The sequence below is a fragment of the Equus przewalskii genome, chromosome 1 (genome assembly GCF_037783145.1).
Source record: "Equus przewalskii isolate Varuska chromosome 1, EquPr2, whole genome shotgun sequence".
Classification (NCBI taxonomy): domain Eukaryota; kingdom Metazoa; phylum Chordata; class Mammalia; order Perissodactyla; family Equidae; genus Equus; species Equus przewalskii.
Window position 1 is genome coordinate 90,536,986 of NC_091831.1, and position 17,344 is coordinate 90,554,329.

Consider the following 17,344-nt stretch of genomic DNA (forward strand, 5'->3'; position numbering starts at 1 on the left):
GTGAAGCACGCGCACGACATGACTCATGGCACTCGGTGCTCGGGGCTGTGTCCTGCGAGGGAGGCAGGGGGCTGTGACGGGACAAGGGGCTCCCCGGCCTGGAACAAGAGCTCCTCTGCCCTCTTCCACCCCTGCCCACTCCCCTGCCAGTGCCCGTGGGCTGCTCCTCCCTGAAGGGGGGAGTCCTCCTCCCCTCCACGTCCTCCTCCCCTGCCACTGAGGACAAGGCCCCCCTCCCCAGCCCTGGGGTGAGGGAGCTCAGGGTGGCGGCCGAAGGTGGCTGGTCCTGGCTTCAGTGACGGAGCAGAGGCTGGGCCGGCCTTTGCCTTTGTTCACACACTGGGGACACGTCCGCCGAGCATGTCTCTGCCCCGCAGGAGCCCCTGGTGGAAGGGGTGAGTGACAGCCCAGCCCGGGCATGACAAGCGCTGTCACAGCTCTGGGCCCCGGGCCTGGGCAGGAAGGAGGAGGTGCCGCGGGCCAGAGCGGGTCCGTGATGGCTGTGTGTGGAACTACGCCTGAGAGAGTGAGCAGGGACAAGCCAGGCGGAGAGGACCGAGGGCAGGGGTGGCGCTGGAGGGGACAGGCACGGGCACGGCTGTGGACACGAAGCACTTGGCGGGTGAGAAGTGCAGAGGTGTATATGTGCCTGGGCCCAGCTGGGGACGGGGAGGCAGTGGTGGGCGAGGCGGCCGGAGACGCAGGCAGAGAGCAGCTCGGGGACTACATGTGTGTCCTGCCTGGGCTGTCCCGTGGGTGTGGGGACAAAATTCCCCAAACTCCTGCGTCTGACTTCATGCATTTAAGCAGATGGTCTTCACCCCGACTTCACGGACCTCTCAAGGCCCCCCCAGGCCGCCTCTGAGCGGATGCCTGTCTCCTCCCTCGGTCTATGGGGAAGACACCCCGACCTGCAGCCTCTCCTGCTCTGCCTCCAGGCTGTGCAGCCCCGTCCTGTCCAGTCCCGTCGGAAGTGCTCGTCCACCCCCTTCGCTCTACAAACCCAACTCTTCTCTGATCTTGACCCCTCCCGGTGGTCACGCGGAGCTGGTTCCTCATCTGTGTCCGTGCGCACAGGGGCCAAGTGTGCTCACCTTGTAACTAACAGACTGTGCGGTGGCCGCCCTGTGAGCATCTGGGGCTTTGGACCCAGTTCTGCCTCTCCCTCCACTCGGTTTATCTGCTGCTCCGTTTGCTCTGCGTCCAGCTGGCGCATCTCCTGTTGCCCAGTCGACTCTTCATTTGAGCTTGTCCCCACCCTGCCCGAGATGCCCTTTCCACCAACTGAACCAGCCCGTGGGCTGTGCCCTCCTCCGCCAGGGAAGCTGCTGCTAAGTCACCAGGGACCCCCCACCCCTCAGATCCAGGGGTCCCTGAGACTGGCCCCGTCCCTCTCAGCCCTGCCCCCTGGTTTGTGCCGCCATCCCCAAGCCCACGCCGCTGGGCGCTTTCCCTCTGCCCAGGCTGCACCTCGTGGAAAGGCCTGGCCCCCGTCCATCCCTGGCTCCCAGGCTGGCTGAAGTCCTGCCTCCACTCACTGGCCGGCTGCTCCAGGCCACAGTTCCCCCAGCTCCAGACCTCTGCCACCCCACTTGCTGGGCCTGGCTGTGTGTCCTCCCTGGGGGTCCCCACTCGCTGGGCCCGGCTGCGTGTCCTCCCTGGGGTCCCCACTCATTGGGCCCGGCTGCGTGTCCTCCCTGGGGACCCCCACTCGCTGGGCCTGGCTGCATGTCCTCCCTGGGGACCCCCACTCATTGGGCCTGGCTGCGTGTCCTCCCTGGGGACCCCCACTCGCTGGGTCTGGCTGCGTGTCCTCCCTGAGGGTCCCCACTCATTGGGCCTGGCTGCGTGTCCTCCCTGGGGTCCCCACTCACTGGGCCTGGCTGCATGTCCTCCCTGGGGGCCCCCACTCATTGGGCCTGGCTGCGTGTCCTCCCTGGGGACCCCCACTCGCTGGGTCTGGCTGCGTGTCCTCCCTGAGGGTCCCCACTCATTGGGCCTGGCTGCGTGTCCTCCCTGGGGTCCCCACTCACTGGGCCTGGCTGCATGTCCTCCCTGGGGGCCCCCACTCGCTGGGCCTGGCTGCGTGTCCTCCCTGGGGGCCCCCACTCGCTGGGCCTGGCTGCGTGTCCTCCCTGGGGCTCCCCACTTGCTGGGCCTGGCTGGGGGGTCTCCCTGGGGGTCTTTTGTCTTCCTATTTGGGCAATGCCTGGCTCAGAGCCGCTGCTCACAGATATCTGTTGAATGAGTGTGCAAGTGCGATCCCCTCCATGTGCAGTGCCTTGGGGGCGGGGGCCATGTATCCTCCACCACATGCTGACAGAGGCTGCCCATGCTGGTCTGCCAGATGTGTTTGTTGATTGACAGTCTGATACCACTGGTTTGGTGCCAACTCCTTTAATTGGACTAAATACACACGCGTGTGCACGCACGTGACACACACACACACACACACACACACTAGGGGCGTGGATGTTAAAAGTCCAGTGTATGGGCCCCAGGAGCTCCCTGGAAATTAGCAAGAGAGCTTTCTGTGATGCCGAGAATGTTTTGTATCTGCTTCTGATCCAGACCCTGTTGGCCCCTCCTGGCTTCCCTCGGGGGAGGTGCAGCCCTGACAGGTCCTGGGTGGTTTCGGAGCATAGAGGACATGGCTTGTCCTGGGCATGGCCAGTCACCTGAATGACATCTTCCCTCTCATGGGACCTTCTCCACCCACTCTGATGGGCACCCCCTTCAGGCAGGGCAAGGCAGAACTTTGATATCTGGATAATTCTTGGGAACAAGGCCATGCACGTGGGAGAGGCAGACCCATTTGGCCATTTCATCATCTTATTTTCCTTCGATATCTGGCTTAAAGTGAGGCCCACATCAATGGAAAACAAAACAAGCAGACAGGATGAGGACATTCTTTGTATGTTTACTATGATACGGCAAGATTTTCCAGATCAGAGCCAGTTATCCCCGCCGCAGGCAGCAGCCTCAGGGCAGATGCCTTCACGTGACCCAAAGGACATCCCCAGACATGACATTGAGACAATGCTCCATTTCTCTGACGATGACTTCTCCAAGTGCATATATAATAAATAAATAGAAAATACATCTTTGTCCATGGTGACACCTACAAGAAATGTTTACATACAACACACCATACATCTAATTCCCGAAAAAGGACCAGCTATTTCGGCAACAGGAAAAAGACAGGCATTTCAGGGGAGTGCTGTCTTCCTTGAAGGCCTAACTCATTTTAGTGCTCACAGACAGAAAAGAATGACGAGAACAATTTTCTAAGCAAGGAAAAAAATGTGTGCTACCAAGAGCGTGCCTGGACACCGGCTCTTGGCGAATCGCATAGAAAAGAAAGTTTTATGCACAGATCCTGCACTGTCAGACATACGCACAACTCTGAGGATTTTCAAATAGATACTTTTTGAAATGAAGGAACCAAAGACAGTCGACATTCCCAGCCACTTGAAGTGATCACATCCTCAGTGGTTCACAGTGTGAGACCCTCGCGTTGGAAGAGTTTGGAAAACTCAACAGAACTTAGACAAGAACATGAGGTCATTTTAACTCTCCTCCCCATCGCCTCCTCCCTGATCTGCCTGAAGAGTCCTTCCTGGGCTCAGGGCCTCGAAGCAGCCGTATCTCAAGAGGCAGAGCCCCTCACCTCCAAGCAGCTGACAGGCCTGTTTGGTGGGGATTCCTCTCTGCAGTTGGTCCAGCCTGGAGCGGACTCGCTGGCTGCGTCTCATGGGTGCAGCTGGACAGAGGGAGCGAAGGAAGCCCCCAGAAGGGAGGAGTCTGTGGTGGGGACAGGAAAGGGGACATGTTGTTCCTCACGAGACCCAGGGCGACACTGGCACCTCACGAGGCGGGATCAACTGCAGGGCGAGTCTCCTCCTCCTGGGAGCCCCTCCGCTCTGTCCCGGGGGGCAGGGAGAGCAGGGTCGTTGGCAGGAGCTGCGAGGGCCTGGGGCAGCCCAAGAGTGGCCTGGTTGGCTCACCGGAAACGCTCCAGCATGCTGATGCTGCCCAGGACCGCACCTGCAGACCTCAGACGGATAGCACCAGTGATTGCAGCCGCTGTGCACCATGGGGTGGCAGGTAGTGTGGACAAGGCGGAGGCTGCAGGGCGGCCACAGCCCAGGGGAGAGAGCCCTGTGTGCAGAGGCCCGGGCGGGAAACAGTCATCGGCCAATTCTCTTTCTATTCTGATCACTTTTCCCTGCCAGGAGACTTGCTCCCGTTTCGGGAAGCTCCCTCAGGAGCACCCGGACGCCCTGGGCGGGCGGTTGAGGCAGTGTGGTGTGGCAGCAAGTGCTGGGAGTGGGGCTCCCGTCCTGGCCCTGCCGTGGCCGTGTGGTTCTTCCCCATCTCAGGGTCTCATGTGCCCCCTCTGTGAAAGGAAGGCTTTGCACTAGATAGTTCCTAAGGTCCTTTTCAGCTCTGAAACCCTAGGCTCACCAAAGTATGAGCATGTTCTCGGGTCCCCCAGAGTGCTCCCTGGTCCCTGAGGAACAGCCAAATGAGGCCCCAAAGTAGTAGCTCGCTTCCCTCAACTTGGCTCCGCCCTCCCTTGGAGTCAGCTGGGGTTGGCTGGGGACCAGATTCCCCAGTGCTCTGGGAGTGGGTCTCCTGATGCACCGTCTCTGCTGCTCCCTTCTGAGAGCCAGCAAATCAAGGGCAGAGGGTGACCTTGCAGCCACTCGGCCTCAGCAGCTGGGAGGAAGGGCTCAACCCCGAACCGCTCCAGTGGCTGCGCGGTCTCTGCCCACTTTTCCTGCCAGCCCCGTCGCCCTCCTGGCCCACCCATGCACGGGAAAACCTTCCCCTCCTCAACTGTCATTGGTCCCCATCTGGCCTCTCTTCATGCTCTCTGCTCAGCATCAGAGGGCACGTACACCTGCCTGCTGTCCTCTCAGATTGCCAGCTCCTCACCCTAGGCATTACTTCTCACCCTCCATCCTGTGGGCCCCCCCGGGGTGCCAGCATCACGGATGTTGGCTGAGAAGGATGTCCTCACCCACTGCTGGGTTCCAGGTTTGATGGGAAAAGCCACAGCCTCCAGGAATCTCAGAACTGAGAGGCCTTTAAAAGTTGGCTGGTCCAACTCCCACCTGGGACCTGATGTCCCTTGAGAGGCTGACCCCGCCAGGGCAGGGCTTGCTGTCCCCAGGGGCCGACGGCTCTGCCTACATGACATCTCCTGAGAGGCTGACCCCACCAGGGCAGGGCTCACCGTCTCCAGGGGCAGACGGTTCCAGCCTGGCGGCTCTGCCTGCACAGCAGCCCCTGGTCCTGTGGCAGTGGGCTCTTGCTTACAGACAGGAACAAAGACTCCTTGCGGCTGGGGCTCTTTGTCCTACATCTACCACCATAAGGTGCGTGTTGGAGAGCAGGGGGTCTGTGAATGACCTGGCCCCCGGGCCGCCTCCCAACCAGGGCAGGACTCCTGCCAAAGTGGACCTTGCTGCCAGCCCAGGTCTCCTCGTGGTCCCCACACACCCACTGAAGAGGCACAGAGAGGAGAGCAGCACCCAAGAGGCTGCAGGAAAGAGGTTCCGGCATTGGCCAACACTGTCCCGGGGCTGCAGGTAGACGCTTGAGCAGGGCAGGTGGCAGCAGTAGGGTCTCCGGCAGGGCCCATCAGGGCTGACACGTGGCCCTTCCAGCAGCTGCTGGATGGGGCCGGGGGAACCAGCCATTGCCCTCCCTAGTCTGCTGCCAGAGTCCACCGTCACGGTCCCCCATGGGGGCACCAAGGAGGCAGCCGCTTACAGCTTCTTCTTTCTCACCACGGGGATGGGCACAACTTGGAAGATTTTGGCCTTGTGGTCCTCAGTGTCCAGAGTCACCCAGGTGGGCCGGAAGCTGCCTTTGAAGCCGATGAATGCCATTTTCTCTGAAAAGCAGCAAGGAGTCACATGAGCAGAAACCCCAAGAGAGACGATCTATACCCCGCCACCTTCCGAGGCTCCCCATTGCTGTTCTGCAGCCCCTCCCAGCTACCTCCCCCCAGTCACACTGGACTGTCCCCCTGTGAGGATCTCTGTGCCCAGCTACTGACCATACCTGGCGTTTGTTTTTAGGGGGCCCTCAGGGTCTCCCCTGAGCCCCCACGGTCACCTGCAGAGGACAGTGGCTCTGCTTTACACGGGAGACCTCTCAGGAACCCAGCCACTCATGAGCTGGCCCATCACTGGCGAATCCTGCCCCCTCTTAAGCTCACTGTCCCCATCGGCCAACAGTGGCCTTTGGCTACAAGATTTCTTCTCTAGCTCTAACGTTCTGTGGCTTTACAAGGAGTTGTCCAAGGGCAGAGTAAAAGGTGCAGCCCGGAGCCCACGCATACTCCTGGCTGGCACTCGGAGTCCGACCGCCCGAGGGTCGTGGGGACCTAGGTTGACACTTGGGGACGGCCTAGCCTGGCAGCACTCATCTGTCACCACTGGGAAAGCACCATTTGGCTTGGGTCACCCGTGTACATCAGCTCTTGGCAACCAGGTCCTCATTTAAAAGACAGAGGCTCCAAAATGATTTCAGGCCAGGCTGGGCATGGTGCTCCCTTGGGCTCTGTCAAAGGGCCCCATTGCTCTCGCTTTTCCTCTGGGAGCTGCAGGGGACACACGTCCCGTGTGACCGGCTCTTGTTCCGATGGGCTTGCAGTCAAGATTGCACGGCAGCTACGCCCCCGGCTTTGGATTAGGAAAAGTAGGACCCAAATGCTCATCTTAAGCGAGTTTCTCAACTGCCTAATTCTCAGTTTCCTCATCATAAATGGACATGGTAGTACCTGTTGCACAGGTTATTAATGAGTAAGTGAGGTGACTATCAAATGTTCAGCAAGGTGCAAGGCTGGACGTTGCATGGCAACCGCAACGGACGTGCTCACTGTTGTCTGTGGGGCTGCTTCGCCTCCCACCCAGCCTCTCAGGACCCTCTCTGAACACAGTCTGCTACGAAGGGAATGGTGTCACGCCGACATTTCTGTCCTAGCCAGCTTCTTCCCTGTGGGGTCTGTGCTCGGCTTTTCACAGAAGAGCCGCATGACCTTGAACAAGCCACATGCATTCTCCGGGCTACCATCTTCTCCTTCCCTACCTCCCTCTGAGGAGCAAATAAGAGCTCTGAAAACTGTAAAGGGCTGTGTGCATGTTGGCATCAGCTGGCCTGCTGAGGACGGGGCTGGGCCTCTGGCCGGCCTGCGTAGCAGGAACTGGGATGGGAGGGTCAGACCTAGCCCCTCTTCTGCCGGATGTCTGTGGAAAGAAGGGCCCTTGCGGAGCAGACGGGTGACAGCTCTAGCGCTGTCCTTCCCGTGTCTGGGCGCAAGCTGGACTGAAGCTGCCCCTGTGCGGGATGCTAACTAGGCAGCCTCTTGCCCGTGGATCCCAGCTGACCCCTCATTGTGCTGAGGATTCTAGGCTGTGCCCAGGTTTGGTGAGACAGGCTTCTGGTCTCAGCAGCCCGCACGCCAGGCATCTGGACTCAGTCCATGTAAGCCCAGGCCCCGCCCTTACCTCTCAGCCTGAGGCCCTCGTCTGCCCCGAGCTTCTCCAGCACTCTGGTCCACGGGCCCCTCGAGATGTATCTTCCCTTGGACGCCATGAGAACTATGGAGCTGAGGAAAAGGGAGCCGTTAGAGGATGAGAAGGACAGCCTGTTGGAGCAAGGGCTTGGGAGGGATGCTGCGGTGTGTGTGGTGGGACCTGAGTGAGCAGTCCAGAGGCCGGCCAGGGGCTCGGGAAGGGCAGCGTCTCCTGCGAGCTGAGCTGACCGGCTCTTTCCGTGTGGTGACCAACATCCTGAACACCCTCCCACACGTCCGGCCGCAGCTGGCGCCCGCGGCCTGCTCCGAGCCTGCACTCCGCTCGCTGGCTTTACACGCCCATCCCCAAGGAGGACAGAGTAGGTGTGCAGGGCACACCACCAGCTGGAGGAGGGGCGGGCGGTGGCTAGCACCTGTGCCAGGGCCAGGCACACAGGAGGACTTCCATGTGCGCTTCTTACTTGGCATGTTCTCAACCCTGTTTGGATGGAAACCTAGTGATGGAGGAAGCCAGCAGTTACCACGTCCCCGGCGGGGGCTAACCGCTTGTGTTCATGCCACCTCTCTGGTCAGGCCAGACAGCATTACTGCCCCGACTGGCAAATGGGGAGATGGAGGCAAATAGTTACTAAGTATGTGAGAGGACCTGCTTGGGTCGGGGGGGAGCCTGGAGCAACAGGGGTGCCCAGCCTGAAGGTCCAGCTCACAAAGCCCAGCTTGGGCGCCAGGAGTCTCCACCCGGCCTCAGCTGTGTTCAGGCCAAAGCGCTGGGACAACAGCCCTCGTGGTGGCGGACTCAGCATGCCGGGCCAGACGGCAGGAAGTGATCACCTCCCCCAGGAATAGAACAGGGCAGAGGCCCAATGGGGCTTCTAGTTCGCATCTCAAAGGCATCCCATGACCACAGACCGCAGTCCAGACGTGGAAAAACTGTACAGGGTCTGGAAATCGTTGTTACCCCCACTTGTGTCCCACTGGGAGCAGGAGGAACGCTCTCAAAATGCCAAGGCTCATGTGCAGTCAGAACAGATGGGAAGGGGGCTGGGGGCTGCGCTTGCTCTCGGGAAGCCTGGGAGGAAAGCCCCGGGGCGGGTGGCCGTCAAGCAGCCGGAGCATCATCGCAAACACATCCTCAACTTTGGGCTTGGGCTCTGTGCCCAGGAGGCTCTTTCCCATTGCTCCAATTCAGATGAAAATCTCAAGTCCCTTTGGCTCAGCTGAGCCTTCCCGCCTGCTGGAGTGGAATTAAATAAAGGTCATGCCCTCCAGACAGGGCTGTGGGTTAGCTCCCAGGAGAGGGACACAGAGGCAGGGCTTCTCGCATGTCCCAGTCTCCTGAGGGCACCCAGAAGCCTGCCTGCCCTCTCTGGGTGTCCCTCTCTGCTGGTCTGAGGTCCTCACGACCTTCATGCGCCTGCACCTGTCAGCAGGGCGTTTCCCATGGGGCCAGGGCAGATGTGGTTCCTAGAGGCCACCCTGGACGTTTTTGGTGTGAGCAGCTGGCTCATTTCCAGGGCACTTGGGCCGGGGCTGGCCTGTGGATGGGGTGGGAAGGGTGGACAGGCCCCCACTGGGCCTGCAGTGACAGTGGGCGGAGGCTGCCTTGCCCCATTCCCTGTTCCTTTGTGGGAGGTCAGAGAGGGGTCTGGTGGTACCCAGTTCCTGCCGGGGTACCCAGCGTCAACCAGGGTCAGCTCCCACCAGGTGCTCAGTGCGGGCTCCCCCAGCGAGGTGCCTCCGGGCTGCGGCACAGGCTGGAAGGAGCTCTGGGCCAGGCCAGCCCTGCCGCTCACATTCTAAACAGACCCACTCTGCATTTTATTTCTTAATTCCAGGCTTCTGCAGCCTGCTGCATTTCAAGAAAAAGTTCTCTGGCCAAAAAAGGCATGAAAACAACTGGTCTGTAGATGATAAAATATTTTCCCCAAATCGGTACATCTGATCTTTCAGTATGAGTCTGCACGTGGAAAATGTCAAGCGGAAGAAGCTTGTGCTGGGGGAATGGAGCGGAGACTAAGTGTTTAAGAGAAACCTCATTCCCCGGAATCTCACACAGTGTCCAGTTCATGTCATGCCCACCACGCAGTCTGCGTCTGGGAAGTCCATCTGTTTCATCAGTGAGCATTTAGCAACCCTGCTAAGTGGCAGAAACCACGTGAGGCACTGCCTAGACCTTCTGCTGTGCCAGGTGCCGGCTCTCGAGTGAATTCTCACCCATTCAACTAGAAATGCACATAGGAGTTAGACATGGTCCCAGCGTCCAGAAGAGCATGCCCTAGGTGGGGAGTGGATATGTCCCCAGTCCTGCTGGAGCAGTGTGTTAGTGGGGGAGGACTTCTTGTTTGGAGGGAGAGACCCCACCAAAGAGGTGATCTGTGTTAGGTCAGGAAGGTGGAGGGAAATTACCAAGGATCTCTAGGAAAGGGCCCAGCAGAGAACTGCACTGAAGAAGTTCAACCCAGCCAGTATGGGGGATGGGTTCAAATGGGGAGACTGGAGGAGGGTGGCGGCTAGGAGACTGTGACAAGAGTGCTAGTGCCACATGGGAAAGGCCCGGACAGAGTCGCGATGGAGAGGACACGGGGGAGGGGACCAGCAGGAGAGCAACAACGCAGGCAGAGTTGACGGGATCTGGTTACAGATTGTGGCCAAACGGAAGAGAGAGAAGAGCCAAGCATCATGCCCAGACTCTGGTCCAGCTATCTGGACAGGTGATGCTGATTTAATCAAAACAGGAGGAGCAGCTGGTCTGGGGGATTAAAAAAATGATGAGAATTCAGTCTCAGAGGAGATGTCCAGGTGACATTGTCCGAGCGGCAGCTGGATGGGAACTGGCGAGATTGGGGCTGGACTTACTCAACAACCACCAGCATTTGGATTGTACTGAAGGTGTGGAGAGCATGTCGAGACTGGGGAAGAGGGCCAGGGCAGGCTTCCATTTGTAACGGGGTAGACGGTCTGCCTCAGCCTCACCTACACTCACGGCAGCCCTGGCTCCGAAGAGAGGGCCACGGGGCAGGGAGGGTTCCCAGCGCCCACTGCTTGTGGGAAGACGGTAGGTGCTCCCTGACCTTCCCAGACTGGACTGTGATGAAGGTCCCGGGGACAGGGAGAGGGCTGAGGCCTGGGGTCTGCTGTGCCATCAGCCAGTTCTAAAAGTGGAGGCACGGACTTACTTGTCAGGGATGGCTGCCACGTAATTGAAGACCTGCCAGGGGATACCCTGGAGAATGGCGTTCCTGAAGCTGGCATGGCTCACCACACGCCCTTGGCTCCCGTCAATCACCACCACCTGGATGCCATCTTCTGAGCTGGGGTACCGCTTCCCATCCACCTGCAGACAAGAGCGTGAGGTGGGGTCTTGAAAGCAGCAGCCCACTCCTGCAGGGGCTCCCACGCAGACTCTGAAGACAGAGGCTGCCTCTGCAGCTGCTGTAAGCCTGAAACCCACTTAAATCAATTCCTCCCAGGCCTGTGCAGTGAGCTGAATGATGGGCCCCCGAAAGACACGTCTTGCGGGAACCTGTGCAAGTGACCTTATTTGGAAACAGCCTTTGCAGGTGTAATCGACTTAAGGATCTCGAGATGAGATCCCCCTGGACTAAGAATGGGCCCTAAATCCAACGGTGGGTGCCCTAAAAGAGAAGGTGGAAGAGATGCAAGACTCTGGCACAGAGGCAGAGACCCCGTGAAGACGGAGGCAGAGGCTGCAGGGAGCGTCTGTAAGCCAGGGGCCACCAAGGACTGCCAGCAGCCGCCAGAAGCTGGAGGGGGCCCGGAGCAGACTCCCTCAGCGCCTCCAGTGGGAACCAACCCTGCTGACACCCTGGCTTCGGACTTCTGGCTTCTAGAACTGGGAGAGAGTAAATTCCTGTTGTTTTAAGCCACCTGGTTGGTGACCATTTGTGACAGCAGCCTCATGCAGCCAGCACCAGCCCTCCGCAAGCATGGGACCCTCCCGTGCAGACCAGCGCCCTGCGGCCGGGACGCACTTCAATGTAGGCGAAGTTGCTCAGCAGGTGGAAGAAGGGCTGCTCGGAGCTCTCCATCTTCACCTCCAGGAAGTGGTCCTTCGTCTTCTGGAGACACAGAAAACCCGGTGTGGGTGTTCGGGCTGGGGACTCAAGTGATGAGTTGTGGGTGTCATCTCCCTCATCTGCCCGCACCCCCAGGCTCCGCCGAGATGTCGGAGAGGACCCTAACTGGTCTGGGCCCGGCCGAAGGCAAAGGGGGCCCAGGCTCGCCGACGGCCACTCACCAGCTGAGCCCCAAAGAGCTTCTTGGGCATCGGCACGTCTACCACGGCCCTCTCGGCAAACCTGGGGTAGGCGGTGGCCGTGCAGTCGCTGACGCCCGCGTTCTTGGGGATCGCAGCTTTTATCTTTATTCTCTCACAGCCTTTCACAGAGCAGAAGGCGAACTTCTCTCTCTCATTCTGAGCCTTCAGCTTCAGGAACAGCAGCCTGCACACGGAGCAGAGGTGGTGCTTTGCTTTGGCATTCGGAAGCTCCTCCTCCCCCTCCCCTCCTCCCCCTCCTCTTCCTTAGCCCCTTCCTCCTCCTCTCCAGCGTGTGCTGGCCACTGGGGTTAGGCCCAGGAGGCCTTACAAAATGGAGCTGTGTCTCCCCAGAGGATCATATGTAGTTGGAGAAACAAAGAAACAAATGCATTGAATAAAAAGCTAATGTACTGACAGTCATCATTTTCTGACACACACTATTATGCCATGCTAGGCACATGCCATAAACTGACATATTATCTCATTTACTCTTCCAACAGTCCTGTCCAGCAGGTATTGTTATCATCCTGATTTCTCAGATGGGGAAACCGTGGCTCAGAGAAGTGAAGTGACTTGCCCAGGACCACACAGCCAGGAAAGGACAGAGCTGGGACTTTCCATCCCATCACTGTGCCTGGTGAGGAAAACGCTGTCAGGTTTCCTAACTGTACTTTGCTCCAAACCATACTTTGCTTCCACTTATTGTGACGGACTGACGCTGAGCCGGTGGCAGAGGAAGACAGAGATGAGGAAACAAGGAATGAACTTGGGTCTCTTGATCATTGTTCTTTCAGCTCAGAAAAGTGCTTTCAGGCTGCTTCCCACGTCTGACAGAGCAGGTGTGACTCCACTGCAGACCCTCTCTGCGTAGGACCCCCACTGGGCCGGCCATCTGCCCAGTGAGCTGGGTCCGCATCGTGTTGCCCTCACTCCTCATGCACAGCTGACCAGGCCAGGGACACACCCACCAGGCCTGCAGGGGGACACCATCGGCTGCCCAAGGACCAGGAAGATTCTCCCTCTCACGAATTCAGACTAAGAGACCCAGTGGCTCTTGTCAACTGCTGGTTGGTGCTTAAACTAAAAGGACACAGCGAGTTGGGGCTGGAGCAGCCGTTCTGTGCCGTGTGCTGCTGAGGAATGGGAGAAGAAGGCAGACCATAAAGAAGCTAACACAGGAGGCCAAGCGAGCCAGGAAATGTGAACGTGAGGAGAAGAGGGAAGCTGAAGCTGGGCGGGCGCCTCGGCCCCGGGGGCTTTGTAGCCACAGCCACTGGGCTGCTTCCTGAAGATGCTTTGGGTTCTTCCCCTTCATTTGAGCTCACTGAGTGGCTTTATCAGGTGATCCCCAAATAAAATAGGATGAGAACAGGGCCCGCCCCGTCACTGCCTGGCTCGCTCTGGATGGGGAGCTGGGGGGCAGAGCGGGCGCCCCTCCGCGCAGCTTAGGAGAGAGGCAGGTCAGTGTCACCCACGGAAACACCTCACTGGTGTGGTGTCCACACATGGTCAGACACCAGGAGACCAGCACCAGTAGCGAAGTCCCGAGGGGAGGCCGAGGTGCAGAGGTGGGGCTGGTCCTCTGGCTTCTGCACAGTGCTCAGTTCTCCTCGCTGTCAGGATCTGTCAGATTATCGAGACTGGAGGAGCTAAAAGACCATCTGGCCCTGTCCCCTTATCTTACAGACAGCCGCTGCCCTCTCTAATCCCCACCTGCAGCACGGACATGTCCGTCACCTGGCCTGGAGGCCCTGGCATCAGGGAGGCCCAGGGCGCAAGTCCTGCTGTGACCAGGGAGCTTTTCCCTGCAGCGCCGCTGATGGCTGCACCAGATGCTACGCTCGCTTATGGACTAGCAGCACCTTGCTGGGGTGGCATCTGGCAGACTCGGCTATCCAGAACTCAGCTAAAATCACTCGAGTGAATTTTTTCTAACCTTGAAAAATTAAAAGAGATGATTCAGAGCTCATATATTTCACACTGCAGAACACCCTCACTTTTAACCTCTTATTTGTATTTTACCCCCAATGGTAGCGAGCTGGTTCTCGCCCACAGTGGAACAGACGGCAGCCATTGAAGTCAGGTGCTCTGAATCCGAGTAAGAGACAACACATTTATAAGGCAGAGAGACCATTAAAAACAGCCCTAAAGTTCACAAAGCCAAGAGTTTGAGCTTCTGCATAGGAAACAAACATCCATCCCATCACCCAGCTCCAGTCCCTCAGGGCACCATTGAATGAAAGCACAGCGCAATAATCAACAGGCACAGTGATCAACTGAGCTACCAGCAAAAAGGTAGAATTACGCAGCAAAATCTGCTTAACGGTAACAAGGGGAAAACCCACAGATTTTTAAATGTTTTGATCAAAAAGTTTGAACTTATTTAGGGGCAGTTTCCATTTGAAAATCCCCATCTTTGGAATATCCCATTTCCCATGAGCTCAGAAGAAGGGGGTATGCACAGATGGCACCACGAGGGTTTACCTTGCCTACATTTGGGTTTTGATCATAACACTCTCCACTGGGGCATGAGGGATGTGTAATCCCGCTCTGGTCTCCTGTGGAAGGGCTTCACAAACCGCTCCAGACCCAGGCCCATCCCTCATTCACTCCTTCCCGGAGGAGGGGGAGTGACTCACGTGACTGGCGGGCGTGGGTATGTAGGTCAGCCCAGAGAGAGCGGGAGCCCTGGTCTACCCCTCCGTACCCCGGTTTTGGGGGTTGGGCTCTATGTGGGGAGCCCGAGATTGCCCAGTGCTGCCCGGGGCTGGGTAGGTATAATCGGGGACAGTATTGGGAAGCTCTCTTCTCCGACGACTCCTCATCAGTAGGACTAAGAGGTCCCTCTTCGCCTGCTGTCTCCTCTGCCCCACGTGTGGGGCGGGGTGCTGTTTACTGTCCCCAACCCCGGCATTTTACTTATGCTTCCGATTTTCAAATTCTAGTTTCCTTTTAATCACATCAATAGAGACGAAAGAAAGAAAGAGAGAGAGAGAGAGAAAGAAAGACAGCAGAGAGCACCTGCTGTCTATCCTTGCCCTTGGTTTCAGTACGAGGATGGAAAAATGGCTGTAAAGTGACTTCACCTGACCCCAGAGGGCTGCTGTCTGCAGCTTCATTGCTTTGCGGCTGTGTTGACGTTCTTACAGTGTTAGACTAACTCTTTCTGGGGCAGGGGACCAAATAGCTCCCGTCTCCATGAGCAGGGCCACCCCATGGTATCTGTTGAATAGGACCCAGTGCAGTTTGTCGAAGGCTGAGGGCTCTGGGTCCAGAAAGGCTTGGCTACAGACCTAGCCTTGCTAAGTCTGTGCTGCAGCCTCTGAGCAAGTCACCCCTCTTCTCTGTGCCTTCTCTGCGCATCTCTAAGTTAGAGAGGCATCGCCTGCTCCAGCTTGGTTGTCGTGAGGATTTGAGGTTATGTACCGTGTTTCCTTGATTCTAAGATTCACTGATTTCACTTTTCTGAATTAGGCATAGTCCCTGCAATCCTCGTGCATGTGAAGTGTTTGTTTTACTCCCAAAGCTGAGCAGCTTTGAGAATGTAGTGGTGGACGGTGCAGTCAGCCTCAGAATGGAAGCACCTAGGAGGGCGGCCTGTGCTGACCACGCTCCCTGCACGGTGGTCCTTAGGGTGACTGGGAGGGCCAGGGGACGAACGAGGATGGGCTGCTTTCCTGCAGCCAGACGGGCAGTCCTCACCCTGAGTCCTCGTCCCAGTAGTAGTAGCTCTTGCCGGGATGGCTCTGCTCCACTTTGTCCATCTGCAAAGTCCTCGAGAAGGTGCCCGTCTTCGTCGTCTGCTTCAGCAGGCGATTGTGAACATCCGAGAGGATGGAGAAGGTGGTGCCCCGGGGGTAGCAGAGCCCCACCCGGATCCAGTCGCCCCTAGGACAGGAAGGGGAGTCAGGTTACAAGCAAGGATGTCCAGGCCACAGGGCCTCCCGGGCGTGCGTGGAGAGAGACCAAAGACTTCCCCACCAAAGGGCACCTCACTCTTTAGTGGGGAGCTCCGAAAGAACACTTGCTATTGGAACGACTGGGTCAGAGTGTTCAAGGAGAGTGGGGAGATGGCAAATGCGGTGAACCCGGGGTCCCTGGAGCGGTCAGCTGGGCAACCCCGGGGCCTGCATTGGGCTCCGTCCGGAGCTCTGGCTGTGGGGAAAGGGCCTGGGACCTGTGGGACCTGCCTTCAGCCTCTGCCGGTCCAGCCTGACCCTGGGGCCCATTTCATCTCTGGGTCTCATTTTCCACATCTGATAAATGTCTGTGTCACAGAAATACTGTGACAGGCAAGTAACGTGGACAGAAGATCCGTGACCGTACATATGTGAGTCGAGATGCCCTTGGCTCCACCTTTCACCTCACAGACCCGTTCCCCTCTCTAAAACAGTGACATTGCTGCAGGTGTTTTCTGCCGTATGTTGAGCACTTCGTCAGGCCGGGTCCTGCCTGTCACATGTTCTCTCACTGACCCCGTTGCATCTCGCAAGGTGATACCACCCCATCTCCTAGATGGAGGGGCTGAGGCTCCAGGGGGTGAGATGCCCGGCCCGAGGTCACCCACACACAGAACAGGGCTCAGCCCAGGGCTGTGTTTCTCAACTGCGGGGTGACGTCAACCCTCTAGACGCGTCCTCCTGCAGGCACGACGTGGGCAGCCTGAGCTGCTGTGGGCGGCAAGCCCGGGACTTTGCAACGAGGCATTGCAAGACTTTTCCTTGGGCTCTGTGAGAGCAGCTGTGCCGGGTCAGGCTGCTCCTGGGGGGCCTCCACTTACTTGTTGAAGTTGATGAGCCAGATGGTGAGCTCGGCGGGGGCTGTCTGGTCCCAGTGGATGGTGTAGCCCTTCTGCAGAGTGACGACCGGCTGGTACTGCTGGTAGTGGGTGCTCCTGGTCAGGGCGCCCTCCAGGTAGAGAGGGTGGCTGGGGAAGTCGTTCTTGATAATCTTCATTCGCAGGTTGCTGGTCTTGTAGGCCTGAATGTACATCTTTTAAACCCAAAAAGGAAACACAGCCGGGCGATTACAAGGGGTTATTGCAAGAGCGCCTGGCTGACGTCTGACCGCAGCCACACTTTCAGAGGCACTTCTCTCAGCAGAGCCCTGGAGAAGGCTTGAGCGAGAGAAAGGCCAGACAAGGGGCCTCCTCCTGCTGCTGGAGGCGGCCCAAGCTGTACGGTGTGATCTAGCTAATGCCTTCTGTGCATCTTCAGAAAAGTGCTGTGTGGGGGAGACACACTGGAAACATGGGAGGAGTCTGCTTAGAGGTCAGACGGCAAACTCTGGGAGAAGCGGGGGCTCTGCAAGAAGGAGGAAGATAGAGCGAGCTTTTGCAGTTCTGCTGCAAATGCAGCTCCCTTTCATGGGCTGCTGTCCCGCCCGCATCAGAGAGAGAGCCTGGCGCTGCCCTGCTTCCCTCCATCTCAGTGTCGACCGTGTGGCCAGTACACACGGGTGTCAGCACGCACGGAGGAACGAATGGCATCTCAATACAGAGGAAAACTAAAGGC

General features: G+C 58.2%; 1 protein-coding gene across 5 annotated transcripts in view; it reads right to left on the reverse strand.

Annotated features, from left to right (window-relative positions):
- Nucleotides 1-2,904: 2,904 nt before the first annotated feature.
- CEMIP (cell migration inducing hyaluronidase 1) overlaps nucleotides 2,905-17,344 on the reverse strand; it is a 143,070-nt gene continuing 128,630 nt past the window's right edge. For 3 of the 5 annotated variants that reach the window (XM_070617284.1, XM_008523300.2, XM_070617293.1), the window contains 7 exons: nucleotides 16,612-16,823; nucleotides 15,534-15,719; nucleotides 11,811-12,015; nucleotides 11,545-11,631; nucleotides 10,729-10,886; nucleotides 7,524-7,624; nucleotides 2,905-5,905 (listed from right to left, as the gene is read on the reverse strand). In XM_070617284.1, coding sequence (XP_070473385.1) covers nucleotides 5,778-5,905; nucleotides 7,524-7,624; nucleotides 10,729-10,886; nucleotides 11,545-11,631; nucleotides 11,811-12,015; nucleotides 15,534-15,719; nucleotides 16,612-16,823 — 1,077 coding nt within the window. In that variant the 3' untranslated portion in view covers nucleotides 2,905-5,777. The remainder of the gene's footprint in view (nucleotides 5,906-7,523; nucleotides 7,625-10,728; nucleotides 10,887-11,544; nucleotides 11,632-11,810; nucleotides 12,016-15,533; nucleotides 15,720-16,611; nucleotides 16,824-17,344) is intronic. The other 2 variants (XM_070617304.1, XM_070617283.1) reach the window with 1 other exon arrangement.